The sequence below is a fragment of the Conger conger genome, chromosome 14 (assembly GCF_963514075.1).
Source record: "Conger conger chromosome 14, fConCon1.1, whole genome shotgun sequence".
Classification (NCBI taxonomy): domain Eukaryota; kingdom Metazoa; phylum Chordata; class Actinopteri; order Anguilliformes; family Congridae; genus Conger; species Conger conger.
Window position 1 is genome coordinate 13,721,012 of NC_083773.1, and position 20,415 is coordinate 13,741,426.

At 42.6% G+C, this 20,415-nt stretch overlaps 2 protein-coding genes across 5 annotated transcripts in view; one reads left to right on the forward strand and one right to left on the reverse strand.

The window, feature by feature from the left end:
• Positions 1 to 12,956, reverse strand: part of ptprga (protein tyrosine phosphatase receptor type Ga) — a 213,721-nt gene extending 200,765 nt beyond the window's left edge. The window contains exon 1 of the mRNA XM_061219524.1: positions 12,755 to 12,956. Coding sequence (XP_061075508.1) covers positions 12,755 to 12,842 — 88 coding nt within the window. The 5' untranslated portion in view covers positions 12,843 to 12,956. The remainder of the gene's footprint in view (positions 1 to 12,754) is intronic.
• The window catches only part of fhit (fragile histidine triad diadenosine triphosphatase), a 249,524-nt gene continuing 240,612 nt past the window's right edge, over positions 11,504 to 20,415 (forward strand). Inside the window, exon 1 of one of the 4 annotated variants that reach the window (XM_061219527.1) lies at positions 11,504 to 11,597. Coding sequence is in view for 1 of the 4 variants with exons in the window: in XM_061219525.1 (XP_061075509.1) it covers positions 13,421 to 13,427 (7 nt within the window). In the remaining 3 variants the exon portion in view is untranslated. Of the gene's footprint in view, positions 11,598 to 12,298; positions 12,370 to 13,254; positions 13,428 to 20,188; positions 20,266 to 20,415 lie in introns of those variants that run through there. The other 3 variants (XM_061219529.1, XM_061219525.1, XM_061219526.1) reach the window with 3 other exon arrangements.

Below are 20,415 nucleotides of genomic sequence, written 5' to 3' on the forward strand. Positions count from 1 at the left end.
AGAGCTCAGGAATACTTCCAGTCCCAAAGCACAGGACTTGACCCATCTAGAAAACAAATGCCTGCCCTTCCCATTCAGAGCACTGTTCTCGGATTGGCGTGGGTAAATATTTGCTTCACACAAACGGGAATGTTTGGTATGCAAATAAATAAAAGCTCTGCTGACATTTTGCCACCAAGCCTATTATCCGCAGTGCAGAATACGGTGAACACGCCCAATACCAGCCCTTGAATGCAGCCCATCTATTACAATTTTTTGAGAAAAATTGTGCAAACCCAAACAAGAGCTGCCACCCACATGCACTTTCTGAAAATAGTACATTTGCTATTTTTGCATGCCTAAAACAGTGGCTGCTCATGGCTACTACTACTTTCTACTACCACAGCAACGCAAACGTCTTGCAAAACTATAACAGGGGAAACATACATCAAAACAATTCCTCAAATAGAGTATATACCTCACAGATTGGAATCAGGCTTGCAGTGCCATCCAGCTGCAGTTCTCTTCTGACACTCGTCTCGAATGGGTCTGCGTACGGTAGCCATTGTGGCGTTCCAGGCGTGTTCGTCAGTGACACGATGGCAGATGGAGACTCGGACACTCGAGCGTGACACGCGAAGCGGGGCGTTGACCCAGCCGTCGGCCGGCCTTGATGGAAAAAGAGCCGGCGGTCAGGTCCGGTCACGTCCGGTCACGCCTCGCTTCAAAACGCTCCTTTCTCAGCGCGCCCGCGTGCTCCGTAAAACCGGGGGGGCGGCAGTGGCGGGGGCTTGCGGGAGCAACACCTACAAGTGTTACACGCCGTTCCGCCTGACCGGATTCCATCGAGTCTGTCCTCCTGGTCATCCATCCCGCGGGCCGGACGGCCGGTGATTCAGTGCGGAGGGAAGGCTGTCGTCGCCGCGTAAATCTGAGGGACTTTGGGGTGGAACGCACAGGATGGCCCCGCTGACAGGGAATAAGACGTGTGGAGCACAGGGCTCACTCTTCCGGGTTCTCCTCGAAGAGAGAGGTTCATCCACTCTCTTTCAGGGGCCCCAACAGCACTGTGTGCTGACAAGAGCACGGAGGACAAAATCTGACACTCCCGAGGTGAAAACGGGGCTGGAGTGGTGGGGATGTCTAGCCAGGGTGAGACAGCCTGCATCAGGAGTGACACCCCACCGGCAACTTAAGACAGGAAATCACGCCTCAAAAAGAATCCTGACCTTGAAAGGAGAGGGAATTTTCTGTATCGCAGCGATTTAAAACAGACGATATGGCATGCCATGAGGGCTTTCTGGAAGTTTCTGGTATTCTGGCGGCATCAACGGGGCCTAGCATGCCGACTGGCTGTCACATTTCAGAGGGAGGAGGGAGAGGGGAAAGGCCAAACAGTACCATGGGAGGCCGGCCAGAAGGCTTCAGATCGTCACAGCAAAAAGAATTGCTCACTCCAGAATTAATTTCACGGTGGTTTCTTTGAAAACACCCCACCTGCTCAGAGTTTAACGCACACTATATTCTGCACTCCCGGCTACACTGATTGTTTTTAATACCTACGGTGCGCATGTTGATTGATATGAAATCGCATCGCAGTCTGCGAGGCCTCCAGTTGAGCGCAGAGCTACCGCCAAACTCCGTCACCGTCTGGTTGCCGGGGTGGCAGTCTCAGACCTTCCTATCCTCTCCACGTATTCTTCTTGGCGTTCCACCATTCCCATCGAATGAGACCTGACAGTTTTAAGTACCAATTTAAGTATTTTGTTAAGGGGAGTCATTTTTTAAATAACTGCTTTTGTTCCTCCCCGGAACACTAGAAAAATACTCCTCCACTTTATTGAAATCATACAAAAGAAAATGCTCACATAAAGATGTAAAGTGCTTTTGGCGACCTGGGGGATTGCACTTGTTGAAAATCACTGAAAACTATGGTTCTGAAATACTCAAATGTCATAAGAAAAGGCCACAATATTCAAATACCTGGTTAATTAGAGGTCCTCCAAAGGGAGAATATGGAAGTTTCCATTGAGAAACCAAACACATTCATAACCTAAAGGTGGAATGTCAAAATAGTCAACAGGGTTCCTATTAAATCACCAACCTCTATAGTACTCAACATAATAAGTGTTCCAGATAGAGTTCTTCAGAAATGAGCCTTGACAAGAAAAACACATTTTCCTCAATTCCAGTCCAGGGAAAATACTTCAAATATATAATAATAATAATAATAATAATAATAATAATATATATTTATAATTTATAATAAAATAAATATGCAAACAAGACAAGACATACAGTGATCACATCAAGTTTACATTAAAAACATGATGTATAAATATGCCATTTCATCCCTCACAAACATGATTACAGGGAAATTGTGTGTCACCCAGGAGACCCTGTCTGAATATATTTACCTTGAGTAGAAAAGCTTTTCATATCTTGAGATGATAAAAAAAAAGAATAAATAAAAATAAAAAAAGACACACAGTCATTGGCCCTCACCTAATTTACTTCCACAGAACTGTAAATGATGTGGAATATTGGCAGCTGGGTAATCTGTTTTGGTCTGGACTTGATTGTACACATTTTCTCCAACTGTTCAATATTGCAGTGACTGATTACCTGACATGTTTTGTGAATGTGCAAAACAAAAAAAGGCCAATTTAGCGGCAGAGAGCAAGAGCATTAGAGTTGAAACGGCCTCCCCGAAGTAAGACAAATTGGGCTCTGCTGCAGTCCGTATTCCAATCTCTCCAAAGAGGAAGAAGTGTCTCCCAAGCATTAAAGTGGAAAAACCAATGCCACTGCGAGAATTTAATGAGGAGACTCTTGTTCTCCCTGGCCTGCCAATGACTGTGTGACAGGAACGCTTCTTGGCGTGTGGGCGTTTTTTCCTCTCCTTGGAAAATGAAGCAGAGGTCATTGTAATAACCAGCCATACTCCTCCATTCACCTTAATGCACCAAACGGCTTCTGCAAAAACTATACGTAGGATCCTTGTAGTCTGCTCTGGTATTGGGATGACTTTCCTTTCAGTCATTTTTTCTGCACAAACAGCACCGTCCAGGCAGGATTTCTTCTTTGATAAGTCAAGCTTTTTTTCTTGACTCATCTAAAATGAAGGAATAAATCAACACCGCATTGTGTGATGTGTTCATAAATAATACCTAAATAAATAAATAAAAGACTTAAAAGAAAAATGTCATAGGTCTTAATGCAAATGGTCTTACCCATGTGTTCACTGAAGGCCCAAGTGGTTCTAGTCTTTGAAAAATCAAGGCGAACAAGTTATCCACACTTTTGTAAACATTTCATTCATAGGGATGAAAAATGCCAAATGGTAACTGGGGAGCAATTAATGCTTTTAATAACACTAATCAGTGTCTATGTATAAACACTGAGAACACTCTAGGAACAGGAAGAATAAAACAGAAACCACGATGTTTGGACCAAGGGAGCAACATTCTACTAAACTACTCTACTAGCTATACTAAACTAAAACGCAAAAGAAGGAATCCGAGGAGTGGATTTGTGGATCCGTGCAAACCAAGTCTACTGCTGAGGAAAAGTACTAGTTAATGAGTGAAAACAAGAAAAGACAGTATTTTTTTCTGTACTCAAAATATGATGTGCTCAACAAGCATACGGATTCAGAAACGACAGGAGCAAATGTTAAGAGTCACCAGGATCATTAACCAATTATGGACTAAGGCACCCGATAGAAAACCCATAGAAAGGCCTACGAATCATATGATCAAACACAACGTGCAGGTGGCATCCGTCTATTTCTCTGTAGCTCCCTTCCTCCACCCACTAAAAAAAGGGAGAAATACAATAAGCCAGTCTCGGGTAAGCACCCCGGAACATTTTATAGTGCGTACGGCACTAACAAATCATTACATTTTACAGGAATATATCCTTTACACTGAACACACCCTCTAGTGGCAGTTGCAATGGTACGTGGTGTTATTTTGCTTAGAGCACGCATATTTTTGCATGAGAGCACTATTCCTAATTTCCTTTTCTGGAATGCAAAAATATATGCATGCCCTCAAACATACCAAACTAACTGTACGCACACTATACACTGTGCTCTGTTTTCTCACTCCTCAGTGTATGTGCGCATGTTCAAATTCATCCCATGCTCTCGAGAACATCGCTGCATTCTCATTCAAACCTCACACTGCTTGCTCTCTCAAAAAAAACTGCCTAAACCAATTAGAGAAGGCTGTGGGTTTGAGCAATGATACGTTTAGTCCGACTGTTCCCCTACATCGTGTTTTACAGTGATAATGTGTTTTTGTAGGCAAAGACAACAGTTTGGTTAACATATGTGTGCTCTAAGCAAAATAACACCACGTACCATTGCAACTGCCACTAGAGGGTGTGTTCAGTGTAAAGGATATATTCCTGTAAAACAGAATGATTTGTTAGTGCCGTACGCACTATAGAATGTTAACCAAACTGGTTAACATACGCTTTCACATTCTGTTCTACGAGTTAAATTACATCCAATAATACCGTGCATTTATGCTATGCCCTTTAAAAAAGCATGTTGCTAAGAACTTGGTACAAGCCACCACTCAAATTTTATAGCAGCCTGCCTGCCGGCGTCACTACCCTTGTAGTATCAGTGCGTCAAATGCCACTAAGTACTACATTAACCATGATCCTATTCAACCCAACGTTAGTGCGCTGAGACACAACAAAAATCCCTACATAAATTGAAAAACAAGGAAAGTTATATATTACAAAAAAATCGAACTAAAATAATCTGCTGCTTATGAGAGATCAGTAGCGATTTTAGTTTGATTTGTTTTGTAATATATAACTTTGCATCTGCATCAAGCTGGCACGATACAATGTAGAATTACATTTGATTGGTCTTGGCGGCACGCTCCTCCCCCTCTCTAGCTAATGAACTGAACAAGAAAAGGTTTACTAGCCTCCGACATAACAGCCTGGGAGCCCGATGCACTGATTTCTTAAACAACATATTTATTTGCTACATAATGCATTTTGAAGAGCGTAAAACAGAGACGAGTTTTTGTAGCACATCTATAAGGTTTTCCATTATTGTCAGCATTAAGTGAATCAGTAGCTTGGACAGCAGCTAAGCCAACCATATTTCTGTGTTTGATTCCTGGGAAAAATAGCTGTTTGTTATATGTCAGGCTGTATCATGTCCCATGATCAGTTAGCTAGGTCATCTGGCCGTATTTCTATAGCATTTAATGAGAGCAGTTCAAGGCAGATAAAGCACTTTCCAAACTTCATATGCAATATGGATAATTAGAACTAGGCTACATTATTCAACAACTACACTGTCCCAAACAGGCCATTGCCCAAGCATTGTGCTTAATCAACCCTCATTAAATGTAGCTAGAGAAATAGCTAAGTAGATAGCGAACTGATGATTCTGTGCGATAAAGTTTTTAAAAATAGTATTTATTTTTTTATTTAAAAAAACGTGAAAACTAGGTCTAACAATTTCATTGGTTAAACCCATAACTTACTCTCATTGGTTTAAGTTTTAATTTGAATGTGCGTACCTACTCACCAGGTGAGAGAACAGCAATTTTTTACGTGAAGCAAAGCATTTTTGAGAGCGTGCCGACATTTTGAGCCAGAGCAGGTTACATTTGAGGGTGCGCATATATATTTTTGCATGAGAGAAAAATAACTCTGCGTGAGGACTGAATGAATAGTTTACACGACAACTGGCAGTAAAATAACACCATATGGTACCCCAAACATCAGAAGGGAACATAAAGAGTGCTTATTATATTAATATATGACAACACTACATTCTGAGCAGCTAATGATATTTTATCTTGGAGCTTCCTTTGAACCCTCTTGTCTTAATCCTTTAACATAAATGTTTTTTTGTTTCTTTTGGAACACCGCTAATCTCTCTCTCTCTCTCTCTCATTCACACGTATTACAGGATATGCACTCCTTTCTTTTAAATTCTACAATAAATCATATTCTGGATATTTGCCCTTGTGCAGAGTACAATTCCAAGAATGTTTTCAGAGCCCACTGTGCACGTAAAGCAGTCTGTCCTCTTCACTCTAGGCCAACTGTCCTGCCTTAAAAAACCAAGGAAAACACTACAATAAAGACACAAGTCTCAGACTGCATGCTACTCAACACAATAGATCAGGAGAAAGTTTCAATGACCACAGAATTCTCTGCTAAATGTATTTTCTTTTATTGAATGACTCGGATTTCCACCCTGCACATAACAGAGCTTTGATTTTGCTAGACTAATTTTAAAGGAATTTTAACATACAATTTCCTGCTCCTATCTCGGATCTCTCAAATACTGCCTTTAAAATAAACGGCAACGATTCAACAGTTATGAAAAGTTATGAAATGGTTATGACAATTTTCCACAACAGCAAAAAAAGTGTGGACAATGTGTATGCTATGGTTAGCTTGCTATGTTAGTCAAGGTATCTCTGCTTGTTGAGGTTGAGCTCACAATGCAGGGTGTGGAATTTGTGTCAGTCAAAACCAAAAACAATTATAAGAGCACATTACACAAGTAGATGTGTTCACCAAAATGGTATGCAGTCCCTTCATCAGTAACAGGGTGCTAAATACAAAGTAATCTGGACTTGATTGCATTTATAAGCTCCTGACTACATTTAGAATTTGACAAACTCCAAACCGGCACCTGAGTGGACTTTAGCTTTAATGACAGTACCCAATCTTCTCTCTGACAGAAGACACTAAAGGCCTGACAGGGTAATGGATCAGTGCCTGTCACAATCACAAAAACGAACAGCATTCAAGCTGATGACCAGGATGAAAATGAGCGCTCCGAAACCTTGCTTGTTGAAGAGGGAAGCGAGGAGTACGTATGTGGCTCCCCTCCATACGATTGCTCGCATATACCATCCGTAAGTCCAGTGCCTGCCCCGGCTCCAGCTAGTATCCATGGTTCCTCAGCAAGAGTGGGTGGGAGGTGTGGAGTGTGGGTGGTCCAAAAGAGACAGCACAGCAATAAAGGCAAACAATACATCGATCTGAAGGCATAACCTGACAGAAATAAAGACATCAATCTCCCCATTTTGTTCTATTGTTTCTGCCTTCTTGCATTAAAAAATAAATATATTAATTGAAATTGAAATCATTTCTTGTCAGTAATAATTTTAAGTAGCTGACGGGATGAGGAACTATGCAAGTGCATGTGCTTTTTATCATTTAGATGGTACCTTTCAATCTCAGAATACAGGCTTGAACAAAAGATGTGTCATTTCATTCTGGAGAGGAAGAGCAAAGTTTTAGGTGGACTGACACCTCTCTCTGGACAAGCAGCCCTTGATGTGTTCCCTGTTTATTCTGCCCTTCCATTTATTCTCCAGTGTGTCTGTGGCATCAGATAGTGGGGCCTCCAGAGCCCGGCCGACACACTGTCAGATGAAGCACTTTTAACTGCGTCCCATCCTCCCAACTGACATCCTCTTTAGCAGAGAAACTCCAGCAGCTGTCACAGGGGGCCGGAGTTTGCCCCGCTTTCCACCTCCGACGGAGCACAGCGGGCACAGCCGCGCTGTCCTGTCCTCCGCGTTTCACGGCTCGCGTGCTGCCAGGGCCGGCCAGTGTGTGTGTGTGTGTGTGTGAGAGAGAGTGTGTGTGTGTGTGAGGGCGAGGGTGTGTGTGTGAGAGGGTGAGGGTGTGTGTGTGTGTGTGTGTGTGTGTGTGTGTGCGTGTGTGTGAGAGTGTGTGTGTGTGTGTGAGAGGGTGAGGGTGTGTGTGTGTGCGTGAGGGTGTGTGTGTGTATGTGTGTGAGGATGTGTGAGGGTGAGGGTATGTGTGAGAGTGTGGGTGTGTGTGTGGGTATGTGTGAGAGTGTGTGTGTGTGTGGGTGTGTGTGTGTGAGAGTGTGCATGTGAGAGTGTGTGTGTGCGTGTGAGGTGAGGATATGTGTGAGAGTGTGTGAGTGTGGGTGTGTGTGTGGGTATGTGTGAGAGTGTGCGTGTGAGAGTGTGTGTGTGTGGGTGTGCGTGTGGGTGTGTGTGTGGGTATGTGTGAGAGTGTGCGTGTGAGAGTGTGTGAGCGTGTGGGTGTGTGCGAGTGTGAGGGCGAGAGTGTGTTGGGGTGTGTGTGTGTGTGTGTGTGTGTGTTTGGGGGTGAGGGTGAGTGTGAGCATGTGTGTGTTTATGTGTGCGTGTGTGTGTCTGAGGGAGTGTGTATGCGTGTATGTGTGTGTGAGGGTGAGGGTGGTGGAATGTTGAGTTGATTCGTCTACAACACGTTTACCAGTCTCCCCCAGAACCTCCCTTCCTCCCCCTACTAAAAAAAAAAAAAAAAACCTTTGTCTGATAACAGTGGCAGGGTGTACTTCCACTTCAGAGGATCTGATCGCCCCTGATTACTGCCCCTGATTCAGCCACTGGGAAGCGGGGGTGGTTGTCACGCTTTGCCTTTCTGTCTTACAGCGCCATTCAAAGGGCCAACAGCATTAGCGCTAAAGATCTTCAATTAATAGCTGTCTTCTCTAATCCTTGATTGTGGGCTAACGGAGGGTCTGTATCTAACAGCGTGAAATTCGCTACTCGCAGAAGGGCCAGACAGGAAGCCAAACTGACGCTCACGCAAAGAATTGAACCGGCGCTCAAAAAAGAAAATAATAATTGGAGGGAGGTGAGGGCAGACTGCAGTCTGTAAACCCTTTAAGAGAATAATGGGAAACTCCCACCCTTCCTATAGAAAATAATAAAACATACATTGTTTGGGTGTTCCTGAGTCGAAACAATGAAACCGCCACATGAGGGAACACTAAATGAAGCCAATTATACAACACTCCATTAAACTTAAAAGTAACGACAGGGCAAAGGAAAACACAGTCTCCAATCTTCCGAGCACAGCCAACATTTATCTGTTTCCTGGGAACATACTTCCACAGCCTCAGAGCATATACTGCTAAACCTGATTTAAGGCAGCAGGAAGAAGACATGGCTGACCACAACACCAGCGAAATAAATGCACCAATTTCTCAGCTCCAAGTAGAACCCAGTTTCTCCCTCCAAATGCACAGTGAAGCCTATTTTACACAAGATGAAGGAAGTTTCGGTGCGGTCTCACGCAGTCGTCCGTACATCAAACAGCTCCATTCGAAAAATCGGCAGGCAGGCACACGCACCTCGTAACCCGCAAGGTTAACTCCCCGGATCAAAATATCTTTTTAATCAATCTATTAGGATGCTCGCTGACGATGACAGGCGCAGCGACTGATAAAGAGACCTTGTGGACATTATAGCTGCTTTGGTCCTGCATTAGACAGATAATGGCTTGTGCTCAGATGATGATGACGATAATGTTGTTACTGAGGCAAAGAGCACATTCAATCGCCAAAAATGTCAAGCCCGATGGTTGCACACCAGGGATTTAAAATTTCAGCTCTTGCTCAAAATGGATATTAAACATGTTATCTTATTGGATTAGACTCACAAAAGGCATTCTACCTCACCAGAAGGCGGGGGGGGGGGGGGATTTGCCAGCCTATGCAGTTTTTTGTAGTGCTACAATAGCCATTTTATTTTCCAGAGAATACAGTGCATTAGTTATATTACCAAAAAAAAAGGCAATCTTTTACTATTGTCACCTGTGATTATGCCTGAAAATAGAAAATGCAACTCTTCAAATTAACTCTGTGGCTGCCCTATAGGGTTCAGAGGAGCTGTGTGGCATCAGATGCCTAGATTGATGCTCAGCAATTTTATATTACCACCAGATGTTTCAAGGTTTCAGTGCCGAGTCAGCAGACTGGCCATTGTCAGACAAAAAAGAGGCTAGACACTTGTTTGCAATAGCCAAGCGGGAATGGACCCAATACAATAAAATGGCAATGTTCTCCATTTTCTACCAGCCCTTTTGTTGTTGCTGCAGTAGTGAAACATCAGTGGACAGGTTTCTGAAACTCAGAACTCTATGGAAACTGACTGGCCATCAAGTAGCCCATTACTGAAGGTTTTCAGGAGCCCTTGTGGCAAATCATATTCCAGGAATAACTATTGATCTCTATGACACAGCTCCACTCCGCAGATGAGTAAGAGCCATCTTAGGCAAGAAAGAAATTCTTAATAATTGTGCTTCATCTCCCTTACTTGTACTCATTTTTGGTAAAAACTCAGAGGAATAGACCTATGAGTATATGTAAAATCAAAGGAGCCACTTCTACCCTGCATTCAATGTTTCAGGGATTCTCAGGAAACTTTGCAGCAGAGACAACAGACAACCCGACATCCAAAGGGCTAGGATGCCAAACACGACCACTACAGGTCTCACAATCTGCTTCTTCATCACTTTCCCAAGTGCTACATACACCGTGCCTTCATCCAGGGATGGAGAAGGGACTAGACATGGATGAGGAAAATACAATATATCAATATGACAATAATTCCTTCAGTGTAGCATATCTGCCCTTCAGTGGTGCTGTGTTTTCATTTACAAAAATCACTCTTCATTAAATAAGTAGACATAAAAAAATAGAAAATATAAATATATCAATAAGCATTTTTTTCTTAAATTAGCAAACACACCTCTGAAATTCACACTTTTCCAAAGTGAGGGATAAAAATGGAAAGATGAGGAGTTACATGAGAACTAGGACCAACTGCTGAAAGGCAAGATTATAAGATTTAAAATAATTTTAGAGGAACATGAATAATTTATTCCTAAACTTGCGCAGGACCAATACTACAGTCTAATTAAAAAGTAGAATAATCCCTGTAGTTTACATAATTTTGGGGGTTTTTAATCAATTCATACACAGTGAAATTCAAATGCAGTTAGTTTTGCAATTCAACCCCTTCTAATGACATGTTATTTTAAAAGTCTAGGCTTTCCCTGCATGAATTGTGAATTAAGAATTTGATCATTTGACCAGATGAGAGGATCCAGACTGTCTTCAAATATAAAACTTGTGTTGCAGTTTATCCGAACAAAACGACAGCGGTGTAAATTTTACATAACTTGTTTAATCGGCTGTATATAAGTGAAGCAGAAAAGCAGGATACACAAAGGACATACGTACATTTTAAATATTTAGCCACCTTTTTCGTACACTTTTAAAACCGCTTCTATTTTAGCCGGTGAAGCTGCCAGAGGGAGCCTGTACCCGATCTTGTTTTCTCCTCCCCGGCAGCGCCCCCCAAATGTAATTACTTCAGTTTCTCTGAGAAAGTGGTTCCAGAGATATGGCTGAAATTGAGAAGAAATCAATATAAAGATGATGCATGTTTATTTTACATCGCGGCATTCTCAAATAAGTCTCTTCGAGTATTTTAACCCCAACGCCATTTGATGTATTGTTAAAAAATAATGTATGCTTTGCTCAAGTTTGTTTTAAACTAGGCTGCACTTTACGTTTTAGATTTTAATAAGCGTTTTATTAGCTACTTACAAAAATTGGCTACTACCACAGACTAACAATATACCAGTAGCTAACTAATTGATGGCACCAGTTTGCGTATCACACGTGCAGTCGCATATCATGATTACAAATAAAGTAGACGATAACTACGACTAAAATAATTATGGAGCCTACAATTCTACATTGGTTTTGCCGTATCGCTTGGTAACCGCGTTCACTTCTTCCACAGGCAAGTAACTTAATGCATTGTTTTAAACTGCTGTCGTGGTCATACTCTCAGTTGAAAACTGATTTTTTTTTTTAATAAAACAAAATCCGTTGTGCCGCTCACCCAAGGTCATCTAAATAACAGCCAAAACAAGAACCCATGCTCTGATAACTTGGCTATCTTTTTTTCTTTTCTTCCCCCACATGCAAAATTCATTTAGTTTACTGAAGATCGCCTATCCGTCATAACCTTCCTTCAAAACAGATTGGTAGGCTACCGCGCGAGATTGATTGTCCGCGTAGTTCTATTGCTACAGTAGTACAGCTAACGAATCCAGCTCGTTTACCTCTTATTTGCTTGGATACCGCTTAAGACAGTACCGCACCAAATTTATTATTAGTGGATTTTTTTTTATTAAACGGGAATGTGTAAATGGTTTGCTTATTTTTCACCATATCTGGGAACACGTTTCCGATGTGTTGTCAACCCGAAATTACGAAGGCTTAACCGACTAGAGAACACAGAGTTAGAGGTTGTGTTCATTAGCCTACTGTAGCCTTTTGCCAGCCTGCACATCACTTTTTATGCGAATGTACAGTAGCTTTGATAACGTTACAGCTAGCCAACCAATTGCTCACTAAACAATCCAATGTCATCGCTGATAATAACCTTATGTGGCACTTAATCTATCAGATTAAACTCACCCGATAATGCTTCGGTTAAACTAACGGTTTGAACAGCCTATGACACTGCTGACTACCGCTGCACTATTTCTAAGACTGCAACGTTACAGGTAGGGAGCTTTATATTTAGCAATGCATGTACAGAATATTTTTATCTAACCATTCACTGGGAGGCTATTTATACATTTACGTCAGCTTTAGGTGACCAACATTCAATAACATGTACAGCGCTTTGTGGATTCTGATGAAATTCAACATTCCAATGAAGAAATGTAGTTTGCTTGCAACAAGCTTAATTATGTAGCTACATACACGTCCCCGCATACGTGTCTGCTTGTATTGTACTAAGCTATGTTCCGTTTTCTACTTGTGGACCAATTTAACTTCGGCCATTATGAATGTTCATCGGCATCAACGGTTTATGAAGTAACGTTAAAGCAAGATTTAAAAAAATAATGGAAAAGTTTAAGAAAGAAAATGAGAATTAAAACTTACCAGGGTGACAGTCGGCCCAAAAAAGCACGAATGCTGACAAAATCAAAGAAAAGATCCACCAACAACACGATTCCAGTAGCCTCCGCATGTCACAATGCACATCGAGAGCAAAAAATGAATTTTTTAAGAGTTATCCGTCTTAAATTTTAAATTAGAAGCTCAAACAATGGAAATAAATTCAAGTCGAGCGAATTTGCGACGAAAACTGCAAAGCCAATGTGACTTGCTGTCGCTACAAATTCGGGCTTCTGTTGCGAAGAAATTATGAAGTTATGACGGCAAATAATACAGTTTTTAGTGTTCTTTCAAAAAAATCTCCTTCATGCAAACCGCTTCATCATACTTCCAGAGCAAAGCATGACGAGGGCACCGGTCAAGCCCTATCAGTTCATTTATCAAGGGAGGGAAAGGGAATGGGGAATCTAGTAGTAGTCCATGCAGCGGGGAGCCGCAGCGGGTCTTGCGAAAACAGAAAGGGAATAGTTGGAGCCGCTCTGGAAGCTTTCCATCCTTCCATCCAGGAAGTAGCATGTGAGCCCGGGTCTGGCAGAGACTTTAAAACAGGCTTGGGAGAAAAAAGGCGAGGGAGCGGGAGGAAGAGTCCAAGCACACGCCTCTGGATCCTAGCGCCGTTGTTCAGTGATCGTTACTGCTAGGCTAGAGCTGATGCGTGGTAAGCTGCTAGCAGGTTCTCTCTTGATATTTCGCCCTCCATATGGAATGTGTTACCAGATGGATTGTTTGTGAATTTAAAGTGAGCATGTTCGTTTGCTTATTTTACTGGATACATTAATGTAGGTTTTAAAGTCTCAGTATTGAAGTGTGAATGTATTAGGACAGTAGCATCCTTTTACGTGCTCGTTTATGTGGATTGATGAATAAGTTGAAATGTCTTTCACAGAACATTGCAACATAATTATTATTATTATTACAACATGAAGAGACTTTAATCAGTGATACCAGGCCTATATTGGGCTAAGTCTTTTCCCTCCATTTCATGCAGTGAAATATTCACACATTTAAAACAATTCTCAGATAAATTACATGCCTATTACTCTCCAGAGCTTGTCTATTTGCACTCAGGTGCACTTTATTAGGTACACATGTACACTAGCTTGCTAATTCAAATATCTAATCAGCCAATCATGTCACAGCAACTCAATGGGTCAAATGAAGTGAATTTGACTGGAATGATTGTTGGTTCCAGATGGGGTAGTTTTAGTATCTCAGAAACTGCTGATCTCCTTTGATTTTGACACACAACAGTCTCAACATTTTTAAAGAAATGACAAAAAAAAAACATCAAGTGAACAGCAGTTCTGTTGGCATGGTATGTAGTAGAGCATCTCTGAACACAGAACACATCAAGCCTTGAAGTGGATGGGCTACAGCAGCAGGAGACCACATTAGGTTCCACTGTCACTCCTGTCAGCTAAGAACAGGAAGCTGAGGCTACAGTGGGCACAGGCTCGCGAAAACTGGACAGTTGAAGATGCGAAAAATGTCAGCTGGTCTGAATAATTGAATAATAATCTGAATCTTGATTTCTGCTGTGACATGCAGATGGTAGGGTCAGAATTTGGCATAAACATGGATCCATCCTGTCTTAAGTCAACAGTTCAGGCTGTTGGTGGTTGTGTAAAGGTGTCAGGACAGTTTCTTGGCACAGATTACGACCCTAAATACAAATTGTGCATCGTTTAAATGCCACGGCCAGAGTTTACCGATCTTCTGATGCCTTCTTCCTGCAGGATAACATGTCAGTAACAAAGGGCACATCATCTCAAGCTGGTTCCACAAACATCACAATGAGATCAGGGTACTCCAGTGGCCTCTACAGTCACCAGCTCTCAATCTAATTGAGCTCCTTTGGGATGTTGTGGCACAGGAGATTTGCAGCCGGAATGTGCAACCTACAAATCTGCTGCAACTGTGATGCCATCATGTCAACATGGACCAGAATCTCTAAAGAGTGCTTCCAGCCCCATGTCAGACCAATAATTTGGGCTGTCCTGGGGACAAAGGGAGGTCCTACCCAATATTACATTTTTGCATTAATGGAATTTGGCAGACACTCTTATCCAGAGCAACATACAGTTGATTAGACCAAGCAGGAGACGATCCTCCCCTGGAGCAATGCAGGGTTAAGGGCCTTGCTCAAGGGCCCAATGGCTGTAAGGATCTTATTGTGGCTAGACAAGGGATCAAACCTCTGACCTTGTGTGTCCCAGTCGTGTACCTTAACCAATGCGCTACAGGCCACCCCCCAGTACTAGAAAGGTGTACCTAATAAAGTGATCTGAGTAGATTGGAACGGGAAACAACAGTCAAAGGAAACCGTGGGAAACAGACCTGTCACTTTCCCTTGCTTTGGAATACAGGCCATGTTTATAAACATGCTGTAGCCCACAAAGAGTGTAGTGTTGGGTCCTCCTATGGGCCGCCAAATAACGTAGGGATTTTACTCTCTACGAAACCGGGGCGCCAAATAATGTAGTGTAGCAGTAAAACTGCAAAAAACAATATTAATGATTTAACGTACCGATAACCTGAAGGTTGTAAGTTCTTCTAAAGACTGCTTTAACTCGGCTCTCATGTCTATGCGACGCCAAAACAGACACCGGTTTAATAAAATATATTTATTAAACAAACGGACAAACACAGAACAGAGATAGGGTTGAACTCAGGGAAGTTAGTAGTGTAGGAATGTGTGTGTGCGGGCAAGCGCGCGTGTGTCCCTTGAACAAAGGAAAGGTAAACGTGAGCGTTGTTAGTTACTGTTACTGTTAGCTGTGAAGAGACACTACTTGCGTAGTTTACCCGATATATGCGCGAAAGACGGCGAATCAATTCACGTATATGTATACAGTGAACAAAATACATAGAAACAAAAAGACAACAAATAAAACAGATTCACAATATCAGCCAAGACTAAACTAATCACTGGCTGTGCCTGAATGTTTGTTGTCTTACTGAGTTCATACGCATTGCTGGATCCAAAAGATGTGCTGTCTTGTAGGATCGGCGATGTGAACTGTTGTCCTAGGCCAGGGGTCGGCAACCCTGGTCCTGGAGAGCCGCAGGGTGTGCTGGCTTTCGTTGTTACTTGGCATTAATTTATCAATGAAAGCCGTTGATTACACAGTTCACTCATGTCACCTGATTTCTTGGGTCTGAATCGGTTGCTTATTTTAAGGTGGAGACGAAAGCCAGCACATCCTGCGGCTCTCCAGGACCAGGGTTTCTGATCCCTGTCCTAGGCAGATGCATAGGGCTGGGATGTTCCCGTGGGCTGCGCGTTGTCGTCTGGTCTGTTCGGTTCTGGAAAAAATGTCCGCTGGTTCTTTTTCCCTGTGTAAAAGTTTGTTGCTGTGGTTCGTTGGTGAGCTTTGCAGGGGTAAACTGATGTAGCGCTTCCACTCGCTGTAGGCCACTAAGTTACCGCAAGGTATCTAGGTGTGTCCGTAGGCCTGGTAGTGCGCTGTGTAGAATTCAGCCTCTGTCCAAGTAACGGAGCAGATGAGGTGAAGTAACAAGCGTCGAAAAAGCAAGTGAATAGAAGGGGAAAATGGCAAGAAGGGGCGAATCCCGAGAACATCTTTGCTAATATGGGGAAAGTTTATTGCTCCCGCCATTACGGGATTGGCTGAACTGAGCTAGACCTCATGCGGGGCGGAGGTCACGGAATTGTCCTGTGGGATTGTGGGAAATGTGGCTCCTACAGTGGGAACTACAGTAGCATACCTTTTTAAGATGAAATTCAGGTGGTACGGAGAGGACAACATTGTAGCCTGACAGTTGAATTTGGCATTGCTGAATTTTAGTTGAGAAGCAATAGTTTCAGGTACAGTAACAATACTTTAGAGTTCTCAAGTCAACTGTGCTTGTGATGACCAGTGTGTCAAAATATTTATCTTTGGTTATCACATAGGTGGATGTGTTAGATTCAAAAATTTGATTCAATCTAGTCAATTGATGTTTCCTAGGGAGCCCAAAGAGTACGTTTTCGTTAATTCACATCCAAACATCTCACTCACAATCTCTCTTCCTAACTATGAAGTGGCATAACCTCATCATTTTGCATGGATTGTTCTCCTTATTGCATCAAATTATGAATTTGCTTTATTCATTAAAAAAATTCCAAGAACTGAAATTAAATCTGTTATAACTTCAAGGTTTTTCCAAACTATTTACACTAAACTATAGGTAGTGCGCATCTTAAAAAAAGAAACTGCTGTTGTGGGCCAACTTATTTTAAATAAATCGGTTTCGTATAGAACCTTCTGTCTGTCACTTGTAAGAGTCAGTATTGTATTTCTGATTCAACTTATCAGAGTGAATTGGGGAAAGAATGATACATATCATCTGTAGTAAAATATATTCAGAAATGACATGTGGCTGTAAACTTTATACCTGACAACAAATGTATAACTCTCATAGAAATCATCACATTGCAGCTGCCTGTGCTTTTAAATAAATAAAGCTTACTCGTTCTTTTATATTATGTGCTCACAAATCATTTTCTAAGTCTTTTTAATTGCACATGCTAAAAAATATTATTTTACTGTAGGTTTATAACTCAGAGAAAATATCTGTAGTGAAGCATTCCTGTTGTACACCTCAAAGTAAAAACCTTGAGTCTTCTGGTCTTCTTTGATAGTTTTCTCAATTATCTACAAATGAAACTGAAAAAACAGGTTGAAAATTATCAACCTAAAAATTAATAATAGGCGCCTTTCATTCCGGAGATCTTAAAAAATCCAACTAATACATTGGGAAACTGCAAGAAAATAATTTGGCTGTTTCAGTAAAAGGTCTTGCAGTTAAGTTGTGTTTTTATCAGCATCAGAGTTCTAATTATATTTCAGATTTTGCTACATTGGCCATTACTATGCTTTCAGTCTAATGATACATTTATTGCACAAAGCACCAGGTGAAAGGGAGTATTAATTACAGATTGTTTCCAACGGCTCCCAAAATAAACATCTGCAACTTGATGTTTTAATTGTCCAAGCTACAGTAGAACAATAATTTGTATCCTAGTTACTTATTTAAAATTACTGTCGTAATCAGTTCACATTTAAACAAGACAGGCATTTTCCACCCCCTAGAAAGATATTGTGGCGACCGGAGGTATGGACTGACCAATTCAGGGATCCCAACGCACCAGGCCCACTTGCGGGTTGGCAAACTGACATTTTAAGTATGTGCAAATGCTGTTGCCAGACCTTACCATTTTGGACGTGTAATCTAAATAGCACACTATGTTAATATATAATAAACTGTGTACATGTGTGTTACCAGTACATGCTACCCTGGGTTGGGTTTGGGGATGGCTGGGGGGGCCATGAAAAGAGTGTCCTGTGTTGAAACCTGACTGCTTGATCACATGTTTCCTGAGAAATAAAACCATTGAGCTGGAATTCCTGGTCTGTCAGTTTCATGATGGAGCCACATTACATTGGTGTCAGAAGAGGGTATGAAGCTGACCAAGGAGATTGAAAAATTTGTCATGAATACGCGACACAAGACCAAGGACGTACGCTGGGGAACCCGAGAAGTTCGCCATCCCTGCAGTCATAGATAGTCTGCCCAGCAAGGAAACACGAAGACGGGCTTTTTGGGTACTGAGCATTGCCTTCCCGGACTTACCCGTTGGAGCAAGCGGACCCAGGCTTCCCTACCAGGGCTACGCTGAGATCGGCAACGCCTGCCGACCCAGCAGCCCAGAGGAAGCGGCGACCCAGCAGCCCAGGGGGTGCCGAGCTAAGCAGCACAGCAGAGGCAGGTGAGGCGCCGGTGCTGACCCCATCCCCCCGGCCGACTATTCCAGACGATGAAGCTGCCACGCTATACCAGAGCAGAACCGCTGGAGCCCTACCTCGGCCAAGTTCAGATCGCGGTATGGTACAGTGAATGGGGCACTGAAGAGATGGCTGTCCACCTGGCGCTGGGAACGCCCTCCTGATCCTCCTCGACCTCGACCCCACGGAGAGACGCAGGTCTCACCCTGGCCGAGGCCTTCCTGGAGCAAATGAGGGATAAGCAGACGAGCCGGAAGTGGAGAGAGGGAGAGAACCTGAAACCGTTCCCGGCTGACATCTGGTTCTACGTGCGGCGTGGCTACCCTGAGTTTCATGCTACAGCCTAAGAAGAGCTGGCCCTCCACTCATTCCTGCAAGCTATCACGCCTGGGGAACCAGGCCACATAGCTCGCAACTTCATCACAGCCTTTATCACGGCCGTAGAGAGCAAGGCTTTTCTCAAAGCCGCATCACATTGCCCTCTCCCGACGTCCCTGTGAGATCTTGGAGTGCCGCCGCAGGAGCGCAGCAAGGCGCTCCCTAGAGTGGTAACGAGCCGATGATCTGAACCTGGGCCTCGACGAAACGCAGTGCAGCGACCCGGTCACAAATCCAATGGCGACTCCAGGGACACCCCCTGACTCACCCCCCAGCTCACCCAGTGACTGCAGCCCCCCCTGTTCGCTCAAGGCACCAGCGGTGGTTGCCGCGGCACTTCGACTTTGTTGAAGACTCTGTGGCCATCGAGGACGACTGGCCCCTCGGGAGGGGGTAAAGTGGCAATCGGGGGTACGGTCTTCCTGACATTTTAAATGTACAGTAGGTAATTTCGGACTTCTAACGGTCAAGAGAGGAATTGCAGCTGCAAATACGCTCAAACCACAACTGTGGCAGTGCCAATTAGAACTAATTTTCAATGATAGGAAGGGATTTTGTAACAATATCTTAAGGGTCTTGTAACAATATCTTAACACAAAAATCTTACCTATTGTACCTTTAAGTATGTGCAAGTGCTGTTGCTAGACCTTACCGGTTTGGATGTGTAGCGTACTATGTTTATAAACTGTGTCTCCTAATCACTGTGCCAGCTGGTGTTCCCCTATGTCCGTCTCCTATTTGACTTTGCTCATTCATTTACTTTTTTGTATGGTGCAGCCACTTTGCTGTCTGTTAAGAATCTTGTACTCACATGTAAGCCCAACCTTACAAATTGTAAATTTGAAATAATATGCAGCTATAAATAGTCACCATCAACCTCTCAAACCCCTCAAAAGAACAGCAGCCAGCAATGAGACCTGGGCCAACCATCATGTCACATTATACTTTTACAATAGTCCGAAATATAACCTTTTATAAACTTTCAAATTTTCTTAAATTATTCTCAGTATTATTCCTAATTCCTTAAATTATTCCTTTATTCTCAGTAGGGCTGCTGTTCTGATAATCAAATGACACGTTAACATGTTTAACTTTCCTAGAGAAATGTATGACGTAGCGTCTTTATAAAGAATAGTAACAAAAATACGAATCGGCTTCAACAAGGACATTTCTTCGTTTCACTATGAGGTGCAGCGTGGCTCTTGTAGTCATTGCCTTAACACCTCCTACTATCCAATCTCTTTACTGTCTGTGATTGGGCAACAAGCCAAACGTGAACTTCATTGCCCATAATACATTGCGCTCCGTTCCTTGAAGCACGCACGTTTGGTGAGTTCCTGTTTAGTTCTGATCACGTCCGCGCGGAAATGGAGAAAATATGCATTGTTAATTGGATTTGCTGTTGTATTTCAGTCCTTTTTTACCATAGTTTAAATCTCCCATATACTTTAGCTAATCAGTGAAATTCTAGTTTGCTAT